We start from the raw sequence: 26,849 nt of genomic DNA, 5'->3' as shown, positions 1-26,849 counted from the left end.
TCCAAAGGCTGCTTACTGTCTGCAGACAGGCCAATGCTGACCTGGCAAAAAAACAAAAACAAAAAAGCCGTAATAGCTAACACTGGTGTCAGCCAGCCAGGACACGACAGAGGTGGGACTTGAAACAGGAAAGCTACTTTGCATATCCCATGCTCATGGCTTAGTGTCACCACAAGAGACAGAACAGGCCGGCAGCTGAGATGCAGAATATATTTGTTATAGATTCCCTGAATTGCCCAAAAGATGGCACCAGACTGCAGCCACCTTTGATGAAAAGGCTTCTTAAGGACAGGGGCCCAGAAAGATGCTCCCCACACCCAGCCCCAGCTCTGCTGAATCTTCGGTTCCCTGTTGTTAGGAGTGGAAGCATGACCGTGAGAATTCCTTAGGCTCCCACCTCACTCGCTTCCCCTGTCAGGATAACCAGATTGAGTTATTTTGTCTTCTTCTGGGCATCTCTGGTAGTACATCTGGGCTTAGGAGGCTCTGGGAAAATTAGGACCGCTTTCTTGTTTTAGTGTATTTGAATTGGATTTGCTTGGTATTTCTCTGTGTGTGTCGTGTCCCTGTGTGTGTGTGTGTGTGTGTGTGTGTGTGTGTGTGTGTGTCCGTTCTGTCTGTCTGCGTCTGTGTGGTTGTACACATACCATAGCCTGAGTGTGGAGGTCAGAGGACAACCTTCAGATATCAGTCCCGCCTTTCACCTTGTTGAAGCCTGGATCTCTTTGCCCATGAGTAAGCCATGAGCTAGCTGGCTCCTCCTGGGGCCAGCAATAGTGCAACAGCTTTCACCAGAGGTCTCAGCTCAGCTCCCAGGCCAGCTCAGCAAGCGCTCACACACCCCCCTCCCCCGCACCATTAAGCTGTCTCCCAGCCCCTGGTGTCTGGTTTTGTAAGTGACGGATGATGCTTATTTTTTCTGATCATAGAAAGTGTTAGAACTGAGAAGGACCTCGAAGATAACCTCCTTAAGAGGTGACTTCAAGGTCACAGCTTTGCTGGCTGCGCTGGAACTTGATGCTGGCTCCAGGGCTCAGGACAGAACCTGCTCTTCTGCTCTTTCAGCTAGCCAACCAACCCTGTCACTGGCTGCCTTGATGGGAAATTCCCCTCAGAACAGAGGGAATGGAATTTCCTCACCCTGGTTAAGCAGACTAGGAACTCTAGCTGCTATTCCTTCTTCCTGAAAACTCCCTAGAGGAAGGCTCCTAGTATCTCCTTTCAGAGAGAAGTCAAAGATCACAAGCCTCCTTGGAAACACAGCTCCTCACTGTACCTGCGGCACTGCCTCTCTTCACCAGACCTTCTAAACATTGCTTTTCTCCCTTTCCTGGGCCTTCCCAACGCATTCCAGACACCCAGCACTGCTGCCCCCACAGACTACTTTTTTGTTTGTTTTTATTTATTTGAGACAGGGTTCACTCTATAGCCCAGGCTAACCTCACACTCCCTGTGTAAACTAGCCTAGCCTCTGCCTCCCTAGTGCTGGGATTAAAGGCCTGTGTAACCACACTGGTCCAGGGATTTTTCTCAGCTGTACTTAAAGAAGGGAAAAAAGAGTGCCCTTGGGCGAAAGTTCAGATGCACGGAAAAGTGGAAGCACATGATAAATGATGACACCGAAGTCCCCATCCCCATCCGTGGTGTTCTTGGCATCATCTCAGTATCTGCTCTCTGTAGTGTTCTGTAGTGTTCTCAGTATTGTCTTAGCATCCTCTCTGTGTTCCGCAGCCTCAGAGGAAATGGGTGAGGTGGTTAGTACTGAAACTTTCTTTTTACAGAAAAAGACCAGACCTAGCAAGATTAGTTAGTAATGTTAGGAAACATGCCCAAGTCAGCTGTGCTGGCCCGTGTTTTATTTATTCATTCGCTTGTTTGTTTGTGTGTATGGATGCATAGAGGTACATGTGCGACATGCCTGTGGTGGCAGATCTCCTGGAGCTAGAGCTGTATTATACATGATTGCGAGCCATCATGTGCTGGGAATTGAACCCTGGTCCTCTGGAGAGCAGCCAGTGCTCTTAACCGACAAGCCATCTCTCCAGCCCTTGTTTTGGGTTTTGAGAGAGAGGTACAGGCTGGCCTCATACTCCTGCTCCTCCTGCCCCTCCCCCTCCGGTGCTGAGATTTGCAGGTGTGTCAGCATCCCTGGGCCAGTCCTTTTCTGAATGACCTGGCCAGATGAAGGCCTGCTGGTGATGGAAGAGAGTGCGTGGGGGCATGTTCCAGAATGACTGCCAACATTAGCTTGAACAATTGGGCCGATGTAATGAGCCTGTGTTTCCATGTGAGCCTGTGTTTCCCCAGTTGGTTGGAGAAGCAGGGAGGATGGTGAATTTTGGGTTCACACGAGTTTCACTTAACTCTTGATCCTATCACTTCCCGGTCGTATGACCTTGGGCAGAGTGCTTAATCCCTTTCCTGTTTTATAGTTTCCTCACCCGTAAAATGAGTATAATAATATCCATGTTTAAGGACTGTTGTACGGATCAATAAGACAATACCCAGCCCCAAATACCAGAGGAATAAAAGGCCAGTTTCCTCCTTCCTTCCAGCGCCTCTGTGCTCCTCCCTCGACTGCTGACAAAGCACACTGGCGTTTATGTGTTGGGAGGTATTTCCCTGACTCCTGTGGATTTCCTTGCTCCGGTGTGGCCTTCAGTCACACCCTAGGTACACTCATCCAAACTGCAAGCGATGTCAGCTGGTCCCCGCTGAGAAAGCCCTGTGCCTGCTGCTTCTCTTGGGAGACCCTGATGAGGGTCCAGGAAGAAGGAGCTGGTGGGTGTGCCAGAGCATACCGAGCCAGGTGGACCCCCTTTTTACTGAGAGTACATTTAGGCTCTTTCTCCCTTGGAACATTCTTATGCAAATTGGGGGACAGTAGCCAACAGGAAGGTGTTAAGCCGCATACACGTGAAATAGAACCAAACTGCCTGACACCTCCCTCCCACGCTGCCCATCATGGTCTTCTTTGAAACTCTTTATGACCTTACTGCAGAGGCTTGAAGCCGTCTCCTGAACGCCAGGCAGAGGTGTGGGTCCTGTTCAGTAGTCATCAAGGCGCACACTGAGCAAGCCTGCATGGAGAGCTTAAGGAGGCGGAGAACAAGAAGATTGGAATGGGGGAGTGTTGAAGAATTTTGAATGGTAGGTGGGAAGGGAAAGAGAAGGAGAAAGCGTGTGTGTGTGTGTGTGTGTGTGTGTGCATGTATATGAGTGTGTATATGCTTGTGTGCATGTGTGTATGTGTATATGCATGTGTGTGTATATGCATGTGTGTGTATATGCATGTGTGTAGGGGACAGTAGTAGGTAGGCTCTGGGGCCCGATGTAGGTGTGGATGGGAAACAGGGCTTGGGCAGGCCCTACCCCTCTGTAACTACAGATGAAAGGTTTGCTACAAACAGACCCATCACCGCCACATGCCCAAGGTTAGCCATGTCCTGGGGAAGCCTGGCAGGACCCCCTTGAGGTCTGGTACTGTCACAATCTTGCCTGCTCCCCAGTCCTAGTACCTCCTGTTAGCATTCCCTTCCTGTGGCTCAGAGTTCTGGGACACTGAAGATATACATAATCTCTTAGATTCTCTTAGGGCTCTACAACCCCAAATGGGGGCTTTTTTCTCTATCAGAATGGATACAGTTGTGTTCTTGGTCAACAGGCTAACTTGGGGCCTTGACGACTTAGAGCAAGAGTAGGCTATCCACTGTGCTGGCACCAAGGAGAGGGGAGGCCTTCAGCTGGGAAGCTGCAGCCACTGGGGAAGGTGTGGTGGCCACCGGGATCAGGCTGGACTAAGAATAATGAAGACTAGAGTTGGAGGGATCAGTGACTTCAAGAGACAGGCTGCAGGATGAGCAGTACTGGGAGATCATTCTAGAGAGAAGCAAGGGATTGTGGGCTCCGGAGTGGGGAGTGGAGGGAGACCAAAAGCTAACCACCTGTCTCTGAAGGAGGATCATTCCTCCCACCAAGGGCCTGGGACTCTCCTCACTCTGCTTTTTAAATGCAAATTGTCCTGGAGGGACTGACACCTTGGCCGCTAACAGCCCCGTGTAAATTAGTATCTAATGCCATGTGGCATTCTATTTTAATGGGGACTTTTTTTCCTGAGTGAAAGATGCAAGCTGGTTCCCTTTCTTTTCTCCTGTCTGTGTTGATGCTATGGTTTCCTCGTGCCTTCCTGAATCAGGAAATAACTAGACATTCCTGGCACTTGCAAGAGGCCCTGGAGATCTCTGCGGACAGGCTCTCTGGGGCCTGCGCTTTCCTGGGGTGCAGAGAAACTTAGACACTTCATGGGAAGGGCCAGGGCTGCCTCTAAATCTAGGGTGGCTATTTGTCTTTTTCTTCAAGGATAACCTACTTTTCTCAGACGATGTCTTGCCAGTGGCACTAGAAATATGACCTCAGAGTCTAGGCCATCTCTCTCTCTCTCCAGGAAACTGATTGGCAGGTGGGGTTGGTGGAGGGTGTGTAGGTCCAGGAAGTTGGGGTGTGGGGAGTTCCAGTGATTGAGAGGCGTGGGGGGGTGTAGGGATTGTGAGGCAGTGAAGGATAGGAGCGTGAACAGGGGAGAATGTGGGGTAAGTGTAGAGTAGGAGGAGACACAAAGATGTTTGTGGGATGGGAAAGGTATGGGGTGCTGGGATAAAGGCGGTTTGGGGAACATGCCCTGTTTATGTGATTCCTACAGCTTTGGTTGCCTAGGAATGACTGTCAGGGATCGTCATGATGGGAGGGACATGAGCAGGGGCTGAAGATGAAGATGCTCCACCACGCACTGAAGATGTGTGACCACCTGGCTGCACCGCCGGTTTGGGAATGGTGTGCTTGGAGAGGAAAAACAGTGAGCAGGGCCCAGAGACACGGGATAGAGCTACCCAGCCGAGTGAAAGGAGTTAGCTTCTGTCATGGCATCGGGGCTCGTCAGCTCCTCTTCTGATCCTCGGGAATGATGGTTTGGCCTGCAGCCCTTTTCTGCTTAAGTTCTTTTCAGGGCCAAGCAAGTGACAGACAGCTGCTGACAGCCCACCCCACACACAGCCTGTCACTGCCCACTGGTTCCCACACTCAGACTTATAGGCAGAAAGGACTACCACAGGGGCATGCCTACTGACTTTCTCTATTGTATAAGGCCTGGTCATTCTGGGGCTCCCCCTGCAGGGCTTCTGGTCCCAGAGCCCTGGCACGCGTGTACAGAGCGTGTGCTTGCAGAAGAGCACAGGACTAGGGGCAGTCTCTCACAGCATCTCTGGCTCCTTCCCAATCCTGCAGCAGTGCCCTGACAGCCTCACAGCCCTGGCTGCCCTGGAATTCACTTTCACAAAGATCCTCTGCCTCTACCAAGAAGGGAGACTGCCTAAGGAAGTTGTTACCAGTAAACAGTTGTTACCAGAAAAAGAATTATTACAGTTGGATGCATGAGACCTTTTCCCTAGTGTTAGACCCAGCAAAGATGTCCACCTTTCAAGAAGGTCCTCCAGGCATTGTTCTCTGTCCTCTGGCTAGTCCCATGTCTCTGCAAGTACCCCCAAATATATTCCCCTTCTCTTACCTGGGGATGGACCTGATTTGACCTACCCTTCAACACTGTCTCCTTGCTCTGGGCAGTCTCTAATGGGTTAGCATAGCCAGCAAGAGGGTCTCAGAAGCTACCATTAGCATAGTAAGATGGCTAGCACCCTGTCTCTTGTTCTTCCCTCTGGGGAAACCTCCAACCCAAGCAGGGTGTCTCTTCTGTCCTCTGCCCTGATTGGAGAGGAGCAGCTGTAACCTGTTGGTGGTCTCTGTTTCATGGGCTAGCTTTTTCTCAGAAGTTTTCCCACCCATTAAAGAATCACAGAGAATGGGATTCCCTAGTGTATGAACTGGGAAAACTGAACCTAGGCTGGGAGTGACATGGGTGACTGTCTAGGTTTTTGGTGGGAGGCCTCAGTTTGCAGGGAGCAGACAGTGTGTTGAAGCTAAGCCGAGGAGGAAGATGGCAGATAGTGAGGCGAAACATAGAGAGCTCCTGTGCCCCGTGTCCTCAGTATCCATCTTTCTCTGTCTACCTCCAGAGCGTAGACCTTGGAGTGCTGTCAGTGAGACCAGGGCTCCTCCTCACTGTCTGTGTGTGGAACTGTGGTGATGGTTTGGGGGATTAGGGATTGTGCAGTGTAGGAGTTGCTTGGAATGGGGCCCAAGAGTTCCCTCTGTGGGAGGCCATGTTTGGTAAGAGGTAGTCCTCCTGGGAACTTCCCTCCTCCCTCCCCCTGTCCCACCACCCTTCTCTGGAGGCAGAGGAATGTGAAGAATCCTGCAGGCTTCAGAGAGAATCTGACCTGGACTGAAGGATACTAGCTGGTCTGGGTACCTTGGTGAGGGAAGAGAGGGAGCAGAAAGCAGGAACCATGGAAACAAAAAACCAAATGAGGTTGCTTTAATTTGTTTAAAAGGACACTAGCAAGGAGAATACAGGCCAGCTAAGAGGACGACCTTGCCGTGTGTAATGAAGTGTACGCTTATCTTTGTTTGGGTCATTATTGCTATGATAGAACATTACGACCAAAAGCAACTCTGGGAGGAAAGGGTTCATTCTGCTTACACTTCCAGGTAACAGTTCATCACCGAGAGAAGTCAGGACAGGAACTAAAACCAGGCAGGAACCTGGAGGCAGGAGCTGATGCAGAGGCCGTGGAGGAGTGTTGCTTACTGACTTGCTCTCCAGGGTTTGCTCAGCTTGCTTTCCTATGGAACCCAGGGCTACCAGCCCTGGGATAGCACCCTCCACAATGGGCTGGGTTCTCTTATATTAATCACTAATTAAGAAATTGCCTACAGCCTGATTTTATGAATGAAGTTTCTCCTTTGAGTGTCCCTTTTCTCAGATGACTAAAACATGCGTTGAACACTAAGCCAGCACGGGGCTTAAATACAGAAGCAGAGATTGGACCTTTCTGAGCTTCCTGGGGGGAGAGCTGGATCCCTCTCTAGCACAAGCTTGCATTGGGAGGGCCTGCTTTCTCCCTGCTCTCTGCCTCGGAACCGTTGTGTGGTTCTGCCCTGGCTGCATTGCCTCCCTGCCTGCCCCCTGTATAGACTGAGTGTGTTGCCTGGTTCTGCTTGGACCCTGGCACCAATCTACCTGACCATGAGCTTGTTCTCTTTCTTCACCCTCCGAATGACGGCCTTATGCTTGGAGGGTGGGGGAAGATGTCTTTTTACCCAGTTCTTGCCTCCTAGAGAACCCCTCAACTGTGGTGTGAACCCAGCTATATACCTCAAATCACTTGAGACACTAGTGAAATACAGGAAGCCCAGGGACTCACCCTACTGAATCAGGACCTTCAGGGAAGGAGCCAAGGGTTTATGTGTTCGGGAACACTTTCCAGATGGCAATTACAAGCATTCAGACGTGGACTATTGGACTACGGAAGAGGCTATGTTGTCCTGTGAGTGTGACATTATGTGGGTGTGCTAAGATCATTCTGTTTACATAAATTGCCCTGGTACTTAGGAGAGCCAAGCTGAAGTAGTGATAGCATTACTTTCAGATGCTTAAGCTGAAAAAAAAAAAGAACACAAATTGGTGGGTGTAGGTGGGGAGAGGAAACTGGCTGTCAATGGTCCCCTTCTTTCTTGAGACCTAATGGCAGTTTGCTCCTTCCCTCGTCCGGTCCAGTGCTGGGGATCAAACACAAGGCCCCTTAGGGGCTGTGCAGGTTCTCTGCCATTCGGATACACACCCCAGGCTATTTATTTTTATTTTATGTACACTGATGTTTTGCCTGCAGGTCTGTGTGTGAGGGCATCCTATCTCCTGGACCAGGGGTTTCAGACAGTTGTGAGCTGCCATGTGGGTGCTGGGAATTGAACCCAGGTTCTCTGGAAAATTAGCCAGTGCTCTTTAACCACTGAGCCCTCTCTCCAGCCTCCTGTTTGCTTTTTTAAAAGAATTCCTAGTACTCTTTAGAACCAATGGACCAGAGCAATTTCCAATGCTTCTGTCCAACAAAGGTAGTAGAGAATAAATTCCTCTGGGGAAGGAAAGAACAGGGAATATGAGGCCTTCGTTTCTTGAATAGTTGGTCCTCATGCCTGGAAAATGTAATTCTGTGTTCTTAGTTCACACTGTCTGCTGACTGTTTGCTGTTTTCTGTGACCTTTCCCGTGCTCTCTGAGCCTCACTTCACCTTGGAGGAGGCAGGGATGCTGTCTGTCCTGTCTCCTTTCTTCCATGTTGACAGCCTCGTGGCACCCTTGCCTACAGCCAGGGGAGGTTAGAGACAGGCAACTCGTCTTCTGTCTGAATTCAGAATGGGAAGGGCCCGAGGAGTGGGACCAGCTTGGGCTACTTCTTGGCTTTTCCTATGACCTTGGAGTTTTTAGAAAATCTCACACTAGGGAACCAGGAGTCACATCTGACTCTTAAGAATCTCAGAAGTAGAAGGTGCTTTGTATAACGTTGTTGTCCGTCTGTGCACCTCCCTGCCTTACCGTTGCCCCCCCCCCCAGTCTAGTACTATCTGTATTGGAAAGACCCTGGGAAAGGACAGCATCTGTGTTCTGATTACCCATCTCTACGTCTACAGAATCCTTGCTGCTAGAAAGTTCCGTCCTTACACTCTAGTTCACAGCCATTCTCTGTGGAAGTATGGTAGAGGGAGGGAGTAACGTGTGATTTTTAAAATCTTTTCTTGATTATCTAGTTTGTTTTGAGACAGGGTCTCATGTAGTTCAGGCTGGCTTCAAAGTCATTATGTAACTGAGGCTGGTATTGAATGCCTGATCCTCTTGCCTCCACTTCTTGAGTCCTAGGATCACAGATATGTACTAGTTCCTGGTACAATTTGTTTTTTTTTTTTTTTTTTTCAGGTTTTTTTGAGAAAGAATTTCTCTGTGTATATCCCTGGCTGTCCTGGAACTCATTCTGTAGACCAGGCTAGCTTTGAACTCATAGAGATCCTCCTGCCTCTGCCTCCCGAGTACTGGGATTAACGGTATGAACTACTACCACCCAGCCTACAAGTTTTAAAACTTAGTTTTTCTAGTTAAGTGTAATTCTGAATAGAATCTTTTAATTTAATTTTTTTTGCATTTATCAGTGTTTTATCTGCATATGTATGCGAGTACACCATGTGCCTGTTGCCCATGGAGGCCAGAAGAGGGTGTTAGATCCTCTTGGAACTGGAATTCTGGAATTGCAGACAGTTATGAGCTGCCTTGTAAGTGGGTGCTGGAAATTGAATCCCGGTCCTCTGGAAAAGCAGCCAGTGATTTTCACCACTGAACCATCTCTCCAGCCCCTGAATACAATTTTTTTTTGTTTTATTTTGTTTTGTTTGTTTTTCGAGACAGGGTTTTTCTGTAGCTTTGGAGCCTGTCCTGGAACTAGCTCTTGTAGACCAGTCTGGCCTCGAACTCACAGAGATTTGCCTGCCTCTGCCTCTCGAGTGCTGGGATTAAATGCGTGCGCCACCACCGCCCAGCCTAAAGAGAACTTTTACAGAACGGAATCTCAGAGCAAAGTCACAGAGGGTGAATTAGAATCACTCAAGGGAGCTGGACTGGGAAAGCCATGCCCAGAAGCAGGTGCCCACAGCAAGTCAAGAGATGGTAAATGTACAGGGATGCTTGGTTAGAGACAGGGAGATGGACAATAGAGGCCTTGTAACTGAGGCCAATAGAGAGCATTGAGGGGTTCTAAGCAGGGAGGGAGACACCAGATCACACTTTCTAAGGTGTGAGTCTTTCCCCCAGGCTTCTGGAGGAAACCTCCAAGGGGGATTGATCTTAGAAGGCAGGGCCAGGCTGTTAGGAGTTTTTGTACTAGCCAGGAGAAGGGAGAACCGTCTTAAACTGGGACAGAGACGATTAAAATAGAGGGGAGGATTAGCTCTGGAACGTGCAGAGGAGAGTCCTAAGGGCCGTGGTGATGGACTTTAGATGGAGAGAAGGAGGGCTTTCAGGGCGGCTGGAGGGCTTCAAGCTCAGGATTGGGTAGTGCCATTCATTGGGGGGCTAGGAATGGGAATAGGGCGTAGGGAAGAGAGGAGATGGTGGTCTGCGTTTGACCGTTTGGGTTTTGAGGTGCAGGTGATCACTTAAAATGAAGGAGGGATACACAGCGTGAGGCGGGATAGACAGGAAACGGGAGTAGATGAGACTGTGCGCAAAGGAAAGAGAAGTGAGCAGCAGGCTGAGCCTGGAGGTTTGAGTCAACGCCAATGGTTGAAGGCTATGTAAGGGGAGAAGAAGACAAGGATGGAGGTAGAGAATATTGAAATTATGAGTTGTGAGTCCCATGAGCTGGCTCAGCTGTTAAAGTCCCTGCTGTGCAAGCCTGGTGGCCTAGGTTTGAGGCCTAGAACCCACGCAAAGGTGAGGGGAGAAGCAGCTCCTGTAAGTTGCCCTCAGGCCCTCACACATGCACTACAGCATGTGTGTATGTGCATGCGTGCTCACGTGCATATATGCATGCTTGCTCACGTGCATATATGCATGCTTGCTCACGTGCATATATGCATGCGTGCTCACGTGCATATATGCGTGCATGCTCACTTGCATATATGCATGCGTGCTCATATGCGTGCACACACGTACACACACAATAATAGGTAAGTAAATAAATAAATAGAAATAGTATCCCAGGCAGAGGACAGGGGAAGAAGGGGATGGTCTAGAGAGCTGAGTGGACCAGGACAAGTGATATCTGGACACATGGGAATCCTTCTGAGTTGGGCAGCCACGGTATTTCAGGAGTGGCTTTAGTGGGAGCAGACCCACATGACAGTGAGAGGACAGGGAAGGGAGCATTAGGTGTTGTCCACTCTCCTTGAAGCTTGACTGAGAATGGAAGAAAGAGCTAAGAGAAGCTAAGCCAAGGGAGTCTGGGCCGTAGGTTTGTTTTTGTTTGTTTGTTTGTTTTGTTTTTTAAGTTGGAAGAGGCACTGCTTATGCGCCCTTGTGAAACCCAGTGGGGAAGAGGTTGAAACTAGGGGAGAGGGGACCTTTGAGACCCAAGGACGTTATCCTGCAGAAGACCAAGTGGGTGGGGCATGAGAAGTCAGTTGTGCCCAGTAGGAGACCAGGTGGGGTAGAGTGGGGCTGAATACAAGTGTGGATGGATAGTGGGGGAAGAGGCGGAAGCTGGGGAGCTGTTGTCCATGGCCTTAGTTTTCTAACTTCACAGTGATGCCCGACTAAGGCAAATTTCAACATTCCGCTTGTCCCAGCTCAGGGCTGAAAATACAATCACCTTCTGGATTAAAAGTCTTAATCTGAGCTGCGGTATAGTTCTGTGATACAGTGTACATACATTGAGCTTTTTTTCTAGTGTCTTGTATCTGTAAAAACACTAGGGTATTGTTATCCCATCTCTGGACAAGGAAGCCTGTCTATCTTGCCCTGTTCCGGAAGTCACCCCCAGCCCCCCCGCCCTATGGGTCAAAAGTAACTTTTAAAGAGTTGTGGAAGGGTGGGGAGGTCAGCAGGTGAAGGGCAGACAGGCGCTTCGGGCTAGTCCATCTTTGGGGACCTGCCAAGTGCAATAGAAATCACAACCTCTCACAGCCAACCACGACTCTGGCCAGGGTCCTGACCTGTGTCTGCCAAATTCGAGAGGGTCCTAGAAGGGCACCTGAGCTGAAGGTGGACCTGTCTCCCATTTCGAGTTGAGTCCTATTTCAAGTTGAGTGGGACTTGCCACTCAAGGACTTAAGATGTGGCTTAGTAGAGCATATCCATAGCATGCACGAAGCCCTACTTTTCATGCCTGCTCTCTCTCTCTCTCTCTCTCTCTCTCTCTCTCTTTCTCTCACATACACACACACACACACACTTGTGACTAGACTAACCTAGGCGTGGTGGCACACACCTGTAATTACAGCACTAGGGAGGTAGAGGCAGGAAAATCAAGAGTTCAAAGTCGTTTTCAGCTATGTTTTTAGCCTGCCTAAGTTAGAGACAGATGGGGGTGGGGTTAAAAAAAAAGAGAGAGAGGGACACAAACACACAAGCTCTGTCAGAACCTTTCTACTGTTGTTTTCAACTCTGGGATCAAGAGGAATGAATGACATGCTGCATGGGTTTGTTACCCCCTGCGTGAAGCTGTCCTACAGAATGAATGATAGCTGGTATTTTTGTAAGACCATGAACTTCCCAATGTTGCTGAAGAACTGACTGCTCTCACACCCCCAACCACAGGCACACAGAGGATCTCCTGGAATGTTGTTTTATTTATTTTTTTTTTATTAAATAAACATTGCCCCACTGCAGACCAATGAAATCAGAACCAGTCGAGAGTGCGTGGGCTTTGGTAGCTGTGGACAGTCCCGCTGTGCTTCCCAGCTACAGCTTGAGGACCACGGGACAGACGAACCTGGTCATTACGTGTATTACATCAGTGCCTCCCAACTCTTTTCATGCATGGCTTCATACAGAAGCTACCAACCCCGGAGTCAGTGGCAGGCTCTCTGCACTAAAGGCATCTGACCTGAACTTCCTATCTGACTTCCTAAGGGCTGAGGATCAATATTTTGGCGGATCTATACCCAGGCACTGAGTTTCACCTGTTGTTGAACTTTGAGTAATTATAAAGTCTGCGAAGTAGAGCTGTGTTGTACACGTCTATTTTGCTGGGGGTTAATTGACGTGTCGTAAGCAGCATCTAGTTAAAGTGTACAACACACGTTTGGCATTTGAACGCACTGGTGAAATCACCACTACTGGCAAGATAATGAACGGGCTGGAGCCGTAGCTCAGGGGTAGAGTGCTTGCCCACCCAGCATGCACGGGCCATAGCTGTGATCTCTGCAGAAAGGGAGTGGTGGGGAGAAAAGTAAAAAAAAAAAAAAAAAAAAAGATAATGAGCATGTTCATTGCTCCCCAAAGCTCCTGTATAGCTCATGGTAAGGCTTCCCCTTCCTTCCCCAGATCAGCATCCATCTGTTTTTCCTCACAGTCGCTCAGTTTGCATCTTCAGAAATGTCCTATAAATGCAATGATCATATGCATACACTTTGTCTGGCAGGTTTTATTCCACAGAGTTAATCCGAGGCTCATCCGTGATTTTACACTTATCAATAATTCATTCATTTTCATTGCTAAGTAGCATTCAACCATATGTATGTAGATGGATCACTTTTTGCTTTGAGACAGGGTCTTATGCAGCTCAGGCTGGCCTTGAACTGTTTTGTTTTGTGTCTTTCAAGGCAGGGTTTTTCTGTGTAGCCCTGGCTGTCCTGGACCTCTCTCTGTAGACTAGGTTGCTCTCCAAAGATCCTCCTGCCTCTGCCTCTGGAGTTCTGAGATTAAAGTCATCCCTTACCATTGCCTGGCAGTCTCGATGTAGCTCAGATGGACCCTGAGCTTCTGATCTTTCTTCTGCCTCCTGAGTGCTGGGATCACAGGCGTGCGTCACCACACCTGGTTTTCTGGGTTTCTGGGGTCAAAGCCAGGGCTTTGTATATGCTAGATAAGCCCTTTACTATCTGAGCCTTAGTCCCTACCCAGATGTTGCACATTTTCAAAAGAATCATTCATCTGCTGATAGATATTTGGGTCATTTCTAGTTTGGAGATATTGTAAACACAGCTTCTGTGTTTACTGCGTGAGGGTTACTATTATTTACTTGCAGTGCTGAACAGTTGATTGATTGTAGTGCTGGGCACCAAACTCAGAACCTGTGCATGCAAGGCAAGCATCCTACTGATAGCTACTGCCTCAGCTCTGTATTTAAACACTGTGTACAAGGCTGTGCATCTGTGTATAGATGAGTCGTAGGTAGACACGTGTTTCCCTCTGTCAGAGCCTGCCTAGTTTCCAAGGTGACTCTGCCATTTTACATTCCTACTAGCTGTGTGTGAGTGAATGAGAGCTGGCCTCTTTCCTTTGCTAATTTTAACTTTGAGATTTATGTTTTTTTATTGTATGTGTGTATGACTGTTTTGCCTGGTGTATATATATGCACCACATATGTGTCTTCTGCCCTTGGAGAACAGAAGAGGACGTTGGATTACCTGGAACTGGAGTTACCAATGGTTGTGAACTACCATATGAGTGCTGAGAACTGAATCTGGGTCGTCCCCAAGAGCAGCCAGTGCTCTCAACCCCTTAGTCATCTGTCCAGCCCCTTTTTCGTTAACTTTTGTTTTGAAACATCTCCTATGTCACCCGGACTGGCTACAAGCTCCTGGTTTCTGCCTTTCACTCCTGAATGCTTGGATTATAGCATGTGCCACCATGCCTGGTTTGACTTTTTTCTGTGTGGTACTGGGGATCAAACCTAGGGCCTCACACCTACTTGGTAAATGTTCTGCCACTATGCCTTGTCACAAGAAGCCCTCCCCTTCTAATTAAAAGGTACTTAACTTTATTATTATTGTGTGCACATGTAATTGGAATATGTGTGAGTGTGTGTGCCAGGCCACAACGTGTGTGTGGAAGTCAGAGGACAACTTTCAGTACTTGGTTCTCTCTTTCCGTAGTGAATTCTGGTGATCAAACCCAGCTCAGCAGGATTGTTCTGGAAGTGCTTTTATTCCTAAACCATCTCACTGCCCCCAGCTACCATTCATTTTTGAAAAACATTTAGGCAGTGCTGGGAATGGAATCTAGGACTGCTGGACAGACACTCTGCCATCGAGTTCCACCCCTAGACAGCTGTCCTCTTTCCCTCAGGAGACCCTGCTTTCTACTTTTACTCTTGGCTGATGACATGATTCTGCTCATCTTTTGAATGATTCCTGAAAGTTGTCTCTGATCTTCCTGTGTGTCCATGGCATTCACACCCTTCCCTTACAACAAACAAATACTTGTTAAATCAACCAAGTACCTCACTCTTTCCTTGAAGCATGTGTGGTGGAAGTAAGGATAGGAATTAGGACCAGAGATGGAGACATGTTTAGAATGATGGCTGGATAGGGATAATAAAGTTGTCCTGGTGTCTCTTTTCTCTGTCTTTTTGTTCTTTGCTTCTGTTGCGGGCACTGAGGAAATGGGTACTGGCCTAGATCATGTCACCTATTGTCATAGTATCAGATTACTGATAAGTCTTGCTTTGTACCTAAGTTACATTTTTACCCCTTGCCCACAGGTCCCATGACAACATGTACCAGCCATACAGGCCTGACACTGGCAGGAAGTAGAAGGCTTCGTTGTCTCTTGTGCCCGCACCCTCATCATGTCTTCTACTCAGGGCAATGGGGAACACTGGAAGTCCCTGGAGTCCGTGGGCATCAGCCGCAAAGAACTGGCTATGGCTGAAGCCCTGCAGATGGAGTACGATGCTCTTTCTCGGCTCCGCCATCACAAGGAGGAGAACAGGGCTAAGCAGAACACAGAGCCCTCTCTTATCAGCTGGGATGAGCCCGCCTTGGACTTCTACAGCAAGCCAGCAGGCAGGCGGACAGACCTCAAGCTCTTGCGTGGTCTTTCTGGCTCTGACCCTACCCTGAATTACAACTCCATTGCCCCACAAGAAGAACCCCCCAACTCTACCTCCCAAGATCCCCAGCCCGGCCCAGATCCCTGGCCCAAGGGCTCCCTGCCTGGAGACTATCTCTATATTTTTGATGGCTCAGATGGGAGTCTCTCTTTGACTTCAGAATCAGGTGACACAGGTGGCTCAAGCAAGAAACTATCCCCACCTCCTCTGCCTCCTCGGGTCTCTATCTGGGATGCCCCTCCCTTGCCTCCCAGGAAGGGGTCCCCCTCACCCTCCAAGATTGCTCAGTCCACTGACATCAACAGTTTTGCTTTGGTGGAACAGCCACCTGACAAACTGTTAGGGCCCCAGGACGCAGAAGAGGAAGAGCTACCTGATGGTGGGGGACAGCGACACAGGCTGGGCTCTGTGGACTATGATGGCATCAATGATGCAATCACAAGGCTCAACTTGAAGTCAACGTATGACTCAGAGATATTGTCTGATGCCACCAGGGGCTGGAAGGAGGGCCGGGGCCCCCTGGACTTCAACAAAGACACCTCTGGAAAACCCGTGGCCCGGAGCAAGACGATGCCCCCTCAGGTGCCACCCCGAACCTATACTTCCCGATATGCCAACCGAAAAAATGTGACACCTGGCAAGAACCGCCGGATTTCTGCTGCTCCGGTGAGGACCTACTTTCTTGTGTGTTCGTTCAGAATGTGGGCTACGTTCTCTTTGCCATTCCAAATTCAGATCTGTCAAGCACTCACAGGCCCATTTTTAGTCCTGTCTTCTACTTCTGCCTTTAAAACCCTTTGGTGCTTGTGGGGGTTCAGAGGAAGCCAAGCTAGGCTTTCTTATTGGAGGTTGGGCCAAGAACATCAGGAAGGGTCTGGCTCCTTTCCTAGGCTAAGTTTCAGTGTCTTGGTTGAAACAGCCCTTCTGGAGGCAGGTGTTTTGGTATCGTGGCTGTTGATAGGTACTTCCTTCATGATGTAAGGACTGACTTAGGAGGCACCTGACTTAACATTGACTCTGTGGCTGAATGGTGGCAGTGGGACTTGAGCTGCTTCTTATTCCTGAGGCCCTGCCCTGCCATCCACTGCATAGCTGAGGCCCTGATGGTCATCTGTAGTGTTAGCTGTTGGTTCTATGCTCACAGAATACACCCTATCCAGATCCACATCAACCCTGTCCAATGTAAGAAATGGCAGAGCTGGTATTAGACCCTGTTCTTGTTCCAAAGTCTTTCTCCCTCTCACCTTCCCTTCCTCGCTGCTTTTGATTGTGATGCAACACTCACCTTCCACCATTTAAAGGCGTGTAGTTCAGTGGTGTTAAGTACAGTCACACTGTTGGGGTGTTTACTTTTGGTCATCTTTCCCCCCTGAAAATATCTAGAAAAAGGCCCAGCAGAATGATAGTAAGGGGGCTGGGCTGTGGTGGCGCAGGCCTTTAATCCCAGCACTCGTGAGGCAAAGGCAGGCGGATCTCTGGGAGTTCGAGGCCAGCCTGGTTTACAAGAGCTAGTTCCGGGATAGGCACCAAAGCTACAGAGAAACCCTGTCTCAAAAAAAAAAAAAAAAAAAAAAAAAGAATGCTAGTAAGGCTTTGGCTAATGAGTATACATTATAAAGTGCAAAGTCTACTCTTCAGCCCAGCTGGCTTCCACAGCAGCCTTGATATGGTTTTGGTCCATGGAGTGTCAGGAGTATCGCCAAAGGTGGGACCTGAAGGCCACCTTGCTTACCCTGACTTCTGGACATGTTGCTCCATGAGTCAGGAGGCTACTTCATAGCTACGGATTTCTGAAGCTACTTATGCCCCCTCATTCCGCCCTCCTCCCTCCTTACCATTCATTGTCTTAGTGTGCTGGACACTGAGGGGCTTTCCCACCTCGTGTCCAGCCTTAGGGATCACTTCCAACTCTGCATAGCTGCACGCTTCTTCCTTCCTCTGCATTTGCAGAGCGAGCCCCTCAGAGCCTAGTCCGGGTGAGCTGCAGCACCGGAGTTCAGGCTTTTTAAAGGCTCATCTCGGAGGTGGGGCTGCTCCTGCTATTTATAGGGATGGGGAGAGTCATGTCCTTAGCTCAGTTCCTCACACAGAGCCTGGCCTGCTCACAGAGGCAGGCAGCCTGGGGTAGGTGGTCACCCCTGTCTTCCCTCCCCCATCATGCATCATCGGAGTACCGAAATGGAGCCTGATCTGGTTCGGAGTCTCCTTGAAGAAGCAAGGGCGAAGCAAAAAGCTCTTGCCGGCTCTGGAGTGGGGGAGGCAACGCGGCAGTGGTCCTCCCCACTTCAGATGGGGGCGGGGGCTCAACCTGCTGGGAGGGGGAACCCCTTGAGCTCTGTGCCTATACCCCCACCCCGCCTTCGCCGGAAGGATCGTTCTCATCCCAGGCCCACTGAGCCATCTCTGGAAATGGCTAGCTCCAAATGCCAGCCTGATACCCCCGCTACCAGCCTCTGCCTGGCAGACTCCCCAGGCCAGCATCGAGTGATGCCACCAGGGCCTGCCAGCCGGGCAAACGTAAGTGCCTTTTGTTTTCTTACAGCGCCAGGGAGTGGTACAGAAGGGGCATGGAATGGCCTTCAGTGGCCATTCTGTTTTCTCCCTCTCCCTCTCTTCCTCTTCTCTCTCTCTCTGACTCTCTCGCATAGGTTGATTGCTGACAGTGGTACTATTGTTTGGACTGGGACACAGGCATACGCTTGGCAAAGCCAGGGCCTCACATGCCAACTGCCCTCACTGCTGCCTTCCCCTTTATGTGCTGCCGCCCCCACTCTACGCACCCCCAGGGGAGCATGACTGACCAGAGGGAGGGACACTTGAGGAAGCAGTCCGAGTATTCAGTGAGGAGCTGGGTTGCTACCTTCTGCCCTGAGGGACAGGGAGCTCATGAGAACAGCTGAGGGGGTGAAGAGAGGTGAGGTGGCACACACAAACCACAGCCTTAGAGACACCCCCTTTCCTCCCCAATGCAGCTGTTAGAGCCTGCTGTCTTTCCCAGATGCAGCCTGGAACTCCATGGAGCCAAAGTGTCATTCCTGGGTGGCTGCCCCGGGCAGGCCTGTGAGGCCTGTCGGTACCAGCTTTCTCCTTAGCTGTTCCTCCCTGGAGCTCATTGGAGGGTTTCCTGGGTGTTTGAGAGCACCCCTGGGATGGGAAATGGTATGGGACCTGGCTTAAGGATCTCAGCACCACATGTATGTTCTGGGAGAGGAAATGGGGCCAGTCCGAACAGGCTGCCTGGATCCCTAGCTGCTTAGAACCAGCAAAGCCTACAGGAGTCCAGCCAGGTCCTCTCCAGCGAAGATCCTGCTTTGATACATGTGTCTTCTTCCTGAGAAGGCACATGCGTCTGAATCATACCCACTCCTGAAGGGCTCAGTCTTTGAGTCTAGTGTCCGGGTCCTTGGATGTTGAGGCTTTTGTGTAAGTCCAGGCCTCACTGGGGACCATTTGGCTGATCACCTGCCTGGCCTACCTCAGCTCACCCATATGTCTCTGGAGCCTTCCCCGGAAGACCTTGCCCACTGGTGACCATCAGCACTTTGTTACACACTGACTGATCGGCCGCACTGGACTGGTCAGACATGTCCCCCTCGCAGAGCAGATTATGGCCACTCTTGTCCACTGCCCAGCGTCCATACTCATCCCAGGCTTCAGCTCCTTTTTCAGTTTAGTCTTTGGTGTCCTAGGTTGGCAGATAATGTATTTCAGGTTCCTTTCAATGTTAAGTCAAAAGTCCTGGGCTGGTGAGATGGCTCAGTGGTTAAGAGCACTGACTGCTCCTCCAGAGGACCCAGGTTCAATTCCCAGCACCCACATGGCAGCTGGCAGCTTTCTGTAGCTCCAGTTCAAGAGAATCTGACATCATTATACCAATGTGCATGAAATAAAGGCAAATAAAGTTTTAAAAAAAAAAAAAACAAAAGTCCTTATACATCTGGGAGGCCTTGCAAAGAAGGGGTGCCGTGAGAGAAAAAGCACTGAGTGAGTTGCTCTTCCCTTAAAGGTGGGCTCCCGGCCCCACACCACCGCCAATGGCCACGAACTGTTTGAGGTCTCAGAGGAGAGAGATGAGGAAGTTGCTGCGTTTTGCCACATGCTGGATATGTAAGAGTTGAAGGATGGGATGGGGGGAGAGGGAGGTGTGTATGGTGTGTACGTGTGTTCGTGTATGAGATGAGGGGAGGGGGATACATATGGTGTGTGAGTGAGTGAGTGGAGGATTCTGAGTCTCTGGAGGAGGCTGCCTGTTCCTCTAGAAAGGAGGAAGAGCTATAATGAATAAAATTCCACAGAGTGGGAATTCTTTTCCAGCAGGTGTCTGCAGGTTTTTATGAAACCTTAGAAGTTTGCTAGGTATATTGTGCACACCCCTAATCCAGCACTTGGGAAGCAGAGGCAGGCAGATCTCTATGACCTAGCCTGGACTACCTGACAAGTTCCTGGACAGCTAAGGCCATGTAGTGAAACTCTGTCTCAAAAGAAAAAAAAAATAGAATTTTGCACATTTTTAGTAAAATTCAGAAACCTTGATCAGCCTAACTAATCATCCCCCTCACTTCAGGTTCTGACCCTCAGCTGTCCTTAGGAGTAAACATACCTCTCAGGGAAGAAAAGATTTCTCTTGTACTGAAGAGAGAGGAAATGGATTGCTAACTACTTATTGATTAAATTCTGTTAAACTTAATATGAGAAACTCCTAGCTGGGCGATGGTGGCGCACGCCTTTAATCCCAGCACTCGGGAGGCAGAGGCAGGCAGATCTCTGTGAGTTCGAGACCAGCCTGGTCTACAGAGCTAGTTCCAGGACAGTCTCCAAAGCCACAGAGAAACCCTGTCTCGAAAAACCAAAAAAAAAAAAGAAACTCCTTTGGGAGTTCTTGCTACCATTCTAAGACTGTGGGGATTGTTTCACAACTGTAGCAAGATGGTAAGAGTACAGCTTCTCAGGGCTGCTTCTCCCCTGCCCCAGCCTGGCCCATGGAGGAGACAGGAAAGCCCTTGGGCCTTAGGGTCACAGGGCCCCTCATCAGGATTCTTTGAAGACACAGCATGAGTCCTCTCTTTCTTCCTATACAGCCTTCGGACAGGCTCTGATATCCAGGACTATTCCCTAACTGGATATGTCTGGAGCACTGTCACCCCGAGTCCAGAGCATCTTGGGGATGAGGTCAACCTGAAGGTGACTGTGTTGTGTGAGAGTCTTCGGGAGCCGCTCACTTTTACCTGCAACTGTAAGTTAGCTGGGGATATGTGAGTGTCCCTGGAGGTGAGGCGGGAGAGCTGGGTGTTGATTCAGAGATCATTACACAGAGATTTACATTAATTATAAACTGATAGGCTTAGTATCTCAGGCTTCTTATTAACTCATAATTCTTGTCTGTGTTAGCCTCGTGGCTTGGTACCTTTTTTGGCTCTACAGTCACATCTTGCTTGTTCTGTGTCTGGGTGACTACTGCAGACTGACGCTTTCCTGTTCCCAGGATTCTTCTGTTCTCCTTGCCCCGCCTATACTTCCTGCCTGACTATTGGCCAATCAGCATTTATTTAAAATACAAGTGACAGGGTACAAACCATTGTCCCACAGCAGCTCTCCCCTTTTTAAAAAAACAAAACAAAACAAAACAGGAACTCTGAATCAAATCTCCTTTGGTTAGCTGTTTTCCTGACCATTATCCATAACAACTTGTAACCAACACTCTAAACAAAGAAAAACACCCATAATCCATTTTTGGGAATGCGGGTGTAGTTTTCCAGGCTATTTCTTGCCGATTGGGGGCATTCATAATCTTATGGGGACCTAAAGAAAACTTAGAATTATGGTCAAGTCCTGACTGGAATATCCTGCGAGGCTTGATCATCTCAGCCAGCAGTCATGAAACTGTTCTAGATGCAGAACTCAGAGGAAACTCCAACAGAGGTCCTCTGAAATGTTGGATCATCTGGACCATCTGCTCCTTTTGGAGATTCTTCAGGGGGTTTTCATTGATCAAATCTGATTTTTCTTAGCCCGGAATGAACCCACAGTTTCTCATTTCCTGTGGAAACAAAAGCAAAACCTCTTCTCCAAAGTAACATACCTTTTGACTTAAATTTTGAAATCAAGGCATTTTCAAAATATATATGTTGTATTAATCTAGCAACATTTATAATCAATTATCTTTTAGCAGTTTTTGCTCCTTCCTCAGCTGTCAAGCAATTCAAAGACAACATAATATTATATAGTATCTGACTTTCTGCATATTTTTCATCTTTATGTGGCTTTATTTTAAACTCTATTTCTGATATTTTTATTTTTAATTTTTGGCTTTTTGAGACAGGACTTCTCTGTGTATCTTTGGCTGTCCTGGTACTCACTCTGTAGACCAGGCTGTTTTTTAACTCTGCCTGCCTCTGCCTCCCAAGTGCTGGGATTAAAGATGTGTGCCACCACACCCAACTACTCTGTTTTTTTCTTTTTTTCTTTTAAGAACTTTATCCTCTTTTTTTCCCTCTCCCCCAAGCCTACATTATATTTTTAAACACACAGTAAACCATTTAGAGGTTCCTTCATCTTTGAATCTATCTTTACTGTGTATATCTCTTTTTCTGACTACATGAGTCTTTAATTTGCTAAACGATATGATTAGGATTAAAGCCGTGGCTTTGACGGTTGGATCCAGCCCATTTCTTAGCCTTTTTCTGAGAGTCTAGTCTCATGGCAGAGGTACTGGCCAGAGCCATGTTTATTAACACAACTCTATGGAGTTTTAAGGTTCCTGACACCACCAAGAAGCATGCTCTCAGCTATTCATAAACACCATTTAAGTGTTTGGTGGCATGGCCTCTTAAAAGAGTTGCAAAGTTTCTCAGCTAAAGTTGAGTCAGGAAGCCTCTCTTAAATGAGATGTACTTGCCTCTAGCAAAGAGAGCAAACCCAAGAAATTGCTGCTACCAAGAAGCCATGTTTAACGCTGTTATTTTGTGTGTAGAATTACTTCCCAAGCTCTCTCAGGTTTTCTGTGGATGCAGTTGTCCACACGTTGGGCACCATTTGTTGAAAGAGATTTCTGTCCCACTAGGTCCCAAATAAACACACAGAGATCTATATTAATCATAAACTGGTTGGCCTAGAGGCTCAGGCTTCTTATTAATTAATTCTTACATCTTACATTAACCCATTATTCTTGCCTGTGTTAGCCATGTGGCTTGGTACCTTTTTTGGTGAGACAGTCACATCTTGCATCCTCCGTGTCTGGGTGACGACTGCAGACTGTCTTTCCTGTTCCCAGAATTCTCCTGTTCTCTTTTCCCCGCCTCTACATCCTGCCTGGTTGCCCCACCTATACTCCCTGCCTGGCTACTGGCCAATCAGCATTTTATTAAAATACAATTGACAGGGTACAGACCTTTGTCCCACAGCAACTGGGTTTTGACCTGGGGAGTCCTTTAGCTTTGATTCTCATCTCACTCACTCTATAGCCTGAATGAGGGGCAGAGGGGATGCTTCTCCTGGGGGCGGGCAGTAACTTTCCCCACCCCAGGCTGTTTGTTTGCCTGTCTTATCTGGCTATTGGTAGAGATACTACAGATGGCATAGCTGGTGATAAAGGATCAAAGTTGGGAGGCTCTGTCCCACCTGCCCAATGTCACTGCCCTCGCTCTTCTGCCTTGCTGCTTACAGGTTCCTCCACTGTGGACTTGCTCATCTACCAGACCCTCTGCTACACCCATGATGAACTGAAGGAAGTGGACGTGGGGGACTTTGTGCTCAAGCCCTGCGGGCTGGAGGAATTCCTGCAAAAGTGAGTGAGTGGATTAAGGGACATGTGACAGAGGTAACACCTGCCTTCTGGCTAGGAGAATGAGGGAGGTCCTTAGCGACCTGCACTAGCTTCAGCATTTGCTGCTGCTCTTCCCTAACCCTGCAGCCAGGACTCCTGCTTTCTGGGCACAATCTCAGCCACGTCGCATTTTCCCTAGGAGCTCCATCTTCCAGCTGGGTTGGCTGGAGCCTGAGCAAATCTGCTGTGGAAAGAGCTTGGAGCTGGGATAAAGCAAAGATGAGGTCGTATCTGTGTGCAGGTTTCTGGTTGCTGAGAGAGATGTGTGTTGTTTGTGGAGGGGCAGTGGCAGGTTGCTTTCCCTGCTCTAAAGGACACGCAACTGCTGGGCAGAAATGCCCGTAGAGAACCAAAGGGAGAAATTACAGTGGCTCTTGCTGGCTTTCCCTTGCCATCATGCCTTTGTTTCCACTGGCCTGCACAGCTGGTTAACCTCTTCCTAGGCTGGCTTCCAGCTCCCTCCAGGCCAGTGCCCGCTACAGAAGGCAGCTTCTCTGGAAAGTGTGATGTGGGACCAGCTGAGAGAAGTTCTCTGCACTACCCTGGACTGTGGAAAACTGGGGTGGGGTAGTCAGGGCTCCCACTCCCAGGGGTAGCATGTGGCAGCAAGCATCAGAAGATCTGCTTTCCTCCATCCAAGCTCTTGTGTGGTGACTGCACCGTCTGTGGCCCCCTTAGAGGGGAAAGCAGAACTTGGGGAGACAGAAAGACAAGGCCTGTATCCCTTGCGTTTGCAGTTTCTGTGAACCGTGGGACTCTGTGGAGCTGCGTATTTTCCCTCCAGCAAATCTAGATGGAAGCATAGTTTTCTTTGGTTAGAGCACAAGATTGATAGGACTAAAGATTCATTTTTTTAAAAATATTCATTTCTTAAATGTGATTTCTTCAGCACTGGGGATAGTAGGTACTCTCTGGCCTCTGCAACCCCATCTAGAAGCTAAGGGAAAAGAAGCAGGCCCCCTGATATAGTTCCAGGGTACCCTCAACGGTGTAAGAAGCAGGCCCGTCCTGATATAATTCCAAGGAACACTCAGCCGTGTTCTACATTGTGTTCATTGTGTCTTTGCCTTCCTACACAGGCAGGGAGGGGTTCTAGATACAGGGTATCCTGGAAACTCTAGCCATGAGCAGCTTGTCATTGTTCGGAGGGAACAGGGCTATAGTGTGAGTAAATCAGACCCCAGGGAACACTGTTTATACTAAATTCTGGTTTTCCACTGACCAGTTGTGAAGCCTGCTTCTCAGTGTCTTCTGTAAAGAGTGGCCAAGTTTTAGGTTGGGGGTGTAGTTCACTGGTGGTAGAGGTGAAGCCCTGGGTTCCATCTGTGCAGCATACATGCACACCTGCCCCCCAAACACAGACCTACACACACACACACACACACACACACACACACAAACACCTGGGTTCCATCTGTGCAGCATACACACACACCTGCACACACACACACACACAAACACCTGGGTTCCATCTGTGCAGCATACACACACACCTGCACACACACACACACACACAAACACCTGGGTTCCATCTATGCAGCATACACATACACTTGCACACACACACACACACACAAACACCTGGGTTCCATCTGTGCAGCATACACACACACCTGCACACACACACGCACGCACACACACACACACACACACAGGATGAGGGTTAGTGCGAGGACCTGATGAACAGTCAGTGGATACCAGCGGCCAGGGACCAGCCCCAGAAGAGGATCCCTGGGGCTCTGAAAACACAGACTTCTAATACTGGAGCCCCAAGTGCAACGGTACTGGGAGATGTCAAGTGAAATACTCCCCATGAGCTGAGACCAGGTCATGGTCGTGTCCTCCACCCCTCCCCCAATGTGTGTGTACAGCTGAAGCCCTTTCACCGACAAGTTGAAGGAAGTCACTGGGGACATGACACCTTGGTTCTACCCATCCACCCTGCATAAAAGCCTAGCGCTGGTTCCTGGGTGGAAAGGACCAGAAAATCGCTAGTTCCCAAGGAAGCCCTGAGGATTGTTTCCCTCGCCTCCCTGGAAGGGCCGATACGAGGGGAGTGTTGCTCCAGGATGCAGGCAGCTCTGTGATAAGAACCTTGAGACAGTCCTAGGGGAGGTTCGGTTTCCTGCGGCGGCCCTCCCCCTCTCTCCACCACTGCACTCAGTCTTCCTTCCTCACAGACCCTCCTGTGGGCCTGCCTGACGGTCCAGCCTCCCCATGGCCATGGTTCAGTTTTACTTTAATCTTAGCCAATCAGAACACATTTTTCAGGTCTGGTCCCCCCAGGATGTGGAAAACCTCAAAGTCTAGGCTGGTTTTGTTTGGCCTGTGGCCCTGTACTTCCAGAGGTTTCTGCACCCCTCTTCCCTTTTGCTCCCCTCCGTTCCTCTCCATTCTAGCCCAGATTCCCATCTCTGCAGAGGAAGGAAGGCCGTTTCCGCCTTCTGTTCCCCAGATGCTGTTGCTTGGCCCAGCCTGCAGCAGTGGCCTCGAGTGGGGCTTGTTCAGCCCTTTCTTGTGGGTTTCCTTTCTGATTAAGGTGTGATTTCGGGGAGAGGAAGAGGTTGGGTGGCGGAGGAACTCGGCAAGCTGCCTCTTCTGAACCACGGCTCTACTGTGTGGGTGCTGAGCAGCTAGAACTGCACGTATCTTTTAGAAACTGCGAAGACTTACAGGGGACTCATAATCTGGCAGGGCATGGAGGGAGGGGAGGAGTGGAACCCGCTTCAGGATAACGGTTCTGGAATTCTGGTGGGATTGCCTCATTTGTCCTCAACACCTTGGTAGGTAACACACAAAGGAGACTGGACGCCAGAGTCTGTGTCCCAGCCCATTTCTCCTCGGTTGTCAAAGTCAAGAAAATAGGGTTTAAAGAGCTGCCCCCTAACAAGCCCCCTCTATAACCCAACTCTGTAGTGGTTCCCGTCCTGAGAATGAACCGTGAGTCATTATTTGGGTAGCTCATGGTTAAGTGTGGTGGGCAACTTTTATTCAGATAAACCCCATGCCTTTCCTATGCTTTACCATGGCATTTGCAGGAGTAAAGGAGAAGCCCTCTTCCTTCCTCCCTCTCTTCCGTTCTCCCGCCCTTCCTTCCTAGTTGTCTCTCCCCAGGCTAATGTGTCTCTCCTCCCGCTGAGTCCCTCAGGCACTAATCATCTTGTCTCCCTACCCCAACAGTAAGCATGCCTTGGGCAGCCATGAATATATCCAATATTGCCGCAAGTTTGACATCAACATCCGACTGCAGCTGATGGAGCAGAAGGCCATGCGGAGTGACCTGGCCCGGACGGTATGTGCTGGAAATGGCCCATGACTGTACATACCTGGGGAGGAAGAGTGTACACAGGATACAGGACATCAGGTGGGAGCAGGGCAGTCAGGCTAGGTTGGGGAAAGGGCCTTGTTCCTGCCTGACGAGGACACTGCCCGCTCCTCAGGTGAACGACGATCAGAGCCCTTCCACCTTGAACTACCTCATCCATCTCCAAGAGAGACCAGTCAAGCAGACCATCAGCAGGTGAGCGTGGGGACCACCGGGTGTAGTTTCAGCAGGAACTGCGAGGGAATGGTGCAGATGCGTTTGCCTGGCTT

General features: G+C 49.3%; 1 protein-coding gene across 7 annotated transcripts in view; it reads left to right on the top strand.

The window, feature by feature from the left end:
* Positions 1-26,849, top strand: part of Pik3c2b (phosphatidylinositol-4-phosphate 3-kinase catalytic subunit type 2 beta) — a 65,665-nt gene that overhangs the window by 2,855 nt on the left and 35,961 nt on the right. For all 7 annotated transcript variants that reach the window (XM_050147755.1, XM_050147757.1, XM_050147754.1 and 4 more), the window contains exons 2-7: positions 15,083-16,099; positions 19,440-19,540; positions 20,512-20,666; positions 23,096-23,216; positions 26,436-26,547; positions 26,696-26,775. In XM_050147755.1, the coding sequence (XP_050003712.1) occupies positions 15,170-16,099; positions 19,440-19,540; positions 20,512-20,666; positions 23,096-23,216; positions 26,436-26,547; positions 26,696-26,775 (1,499 nt within the window). In that variant the 5' untranslated portion in view covers positions 15,083-15,169. The remainder of the gene's footprint in view (positions 1-15,082; positions 16,100-19,439; positions 19,541-20,511; positions 20,667-23,095; positions 23,217-26,435; positions 26,548-26,695; positions 26,776-26,849) is intronic.

This window comes from Alexandromys fortis, unplaced genomic scaffold (assembly GCF_014885135.2).
Source record: "Alexandromys fortis isolate MF-2015 unplaced genomic scaffold, M_Fortis_MF-2015_v1.1 scaffold_58, whole genome shotgun sequence".
NCBI classification, from domain to species: domain Eukaryota; kingdom Metazoa; phylum Chordata; class Mammalia; order Rodentia; family Cricetidae; genus Alexandromys; species Alexandromys fortis.
This window is presented reverse-complemented; position numbering and strand designations above follow the sequence as displayed.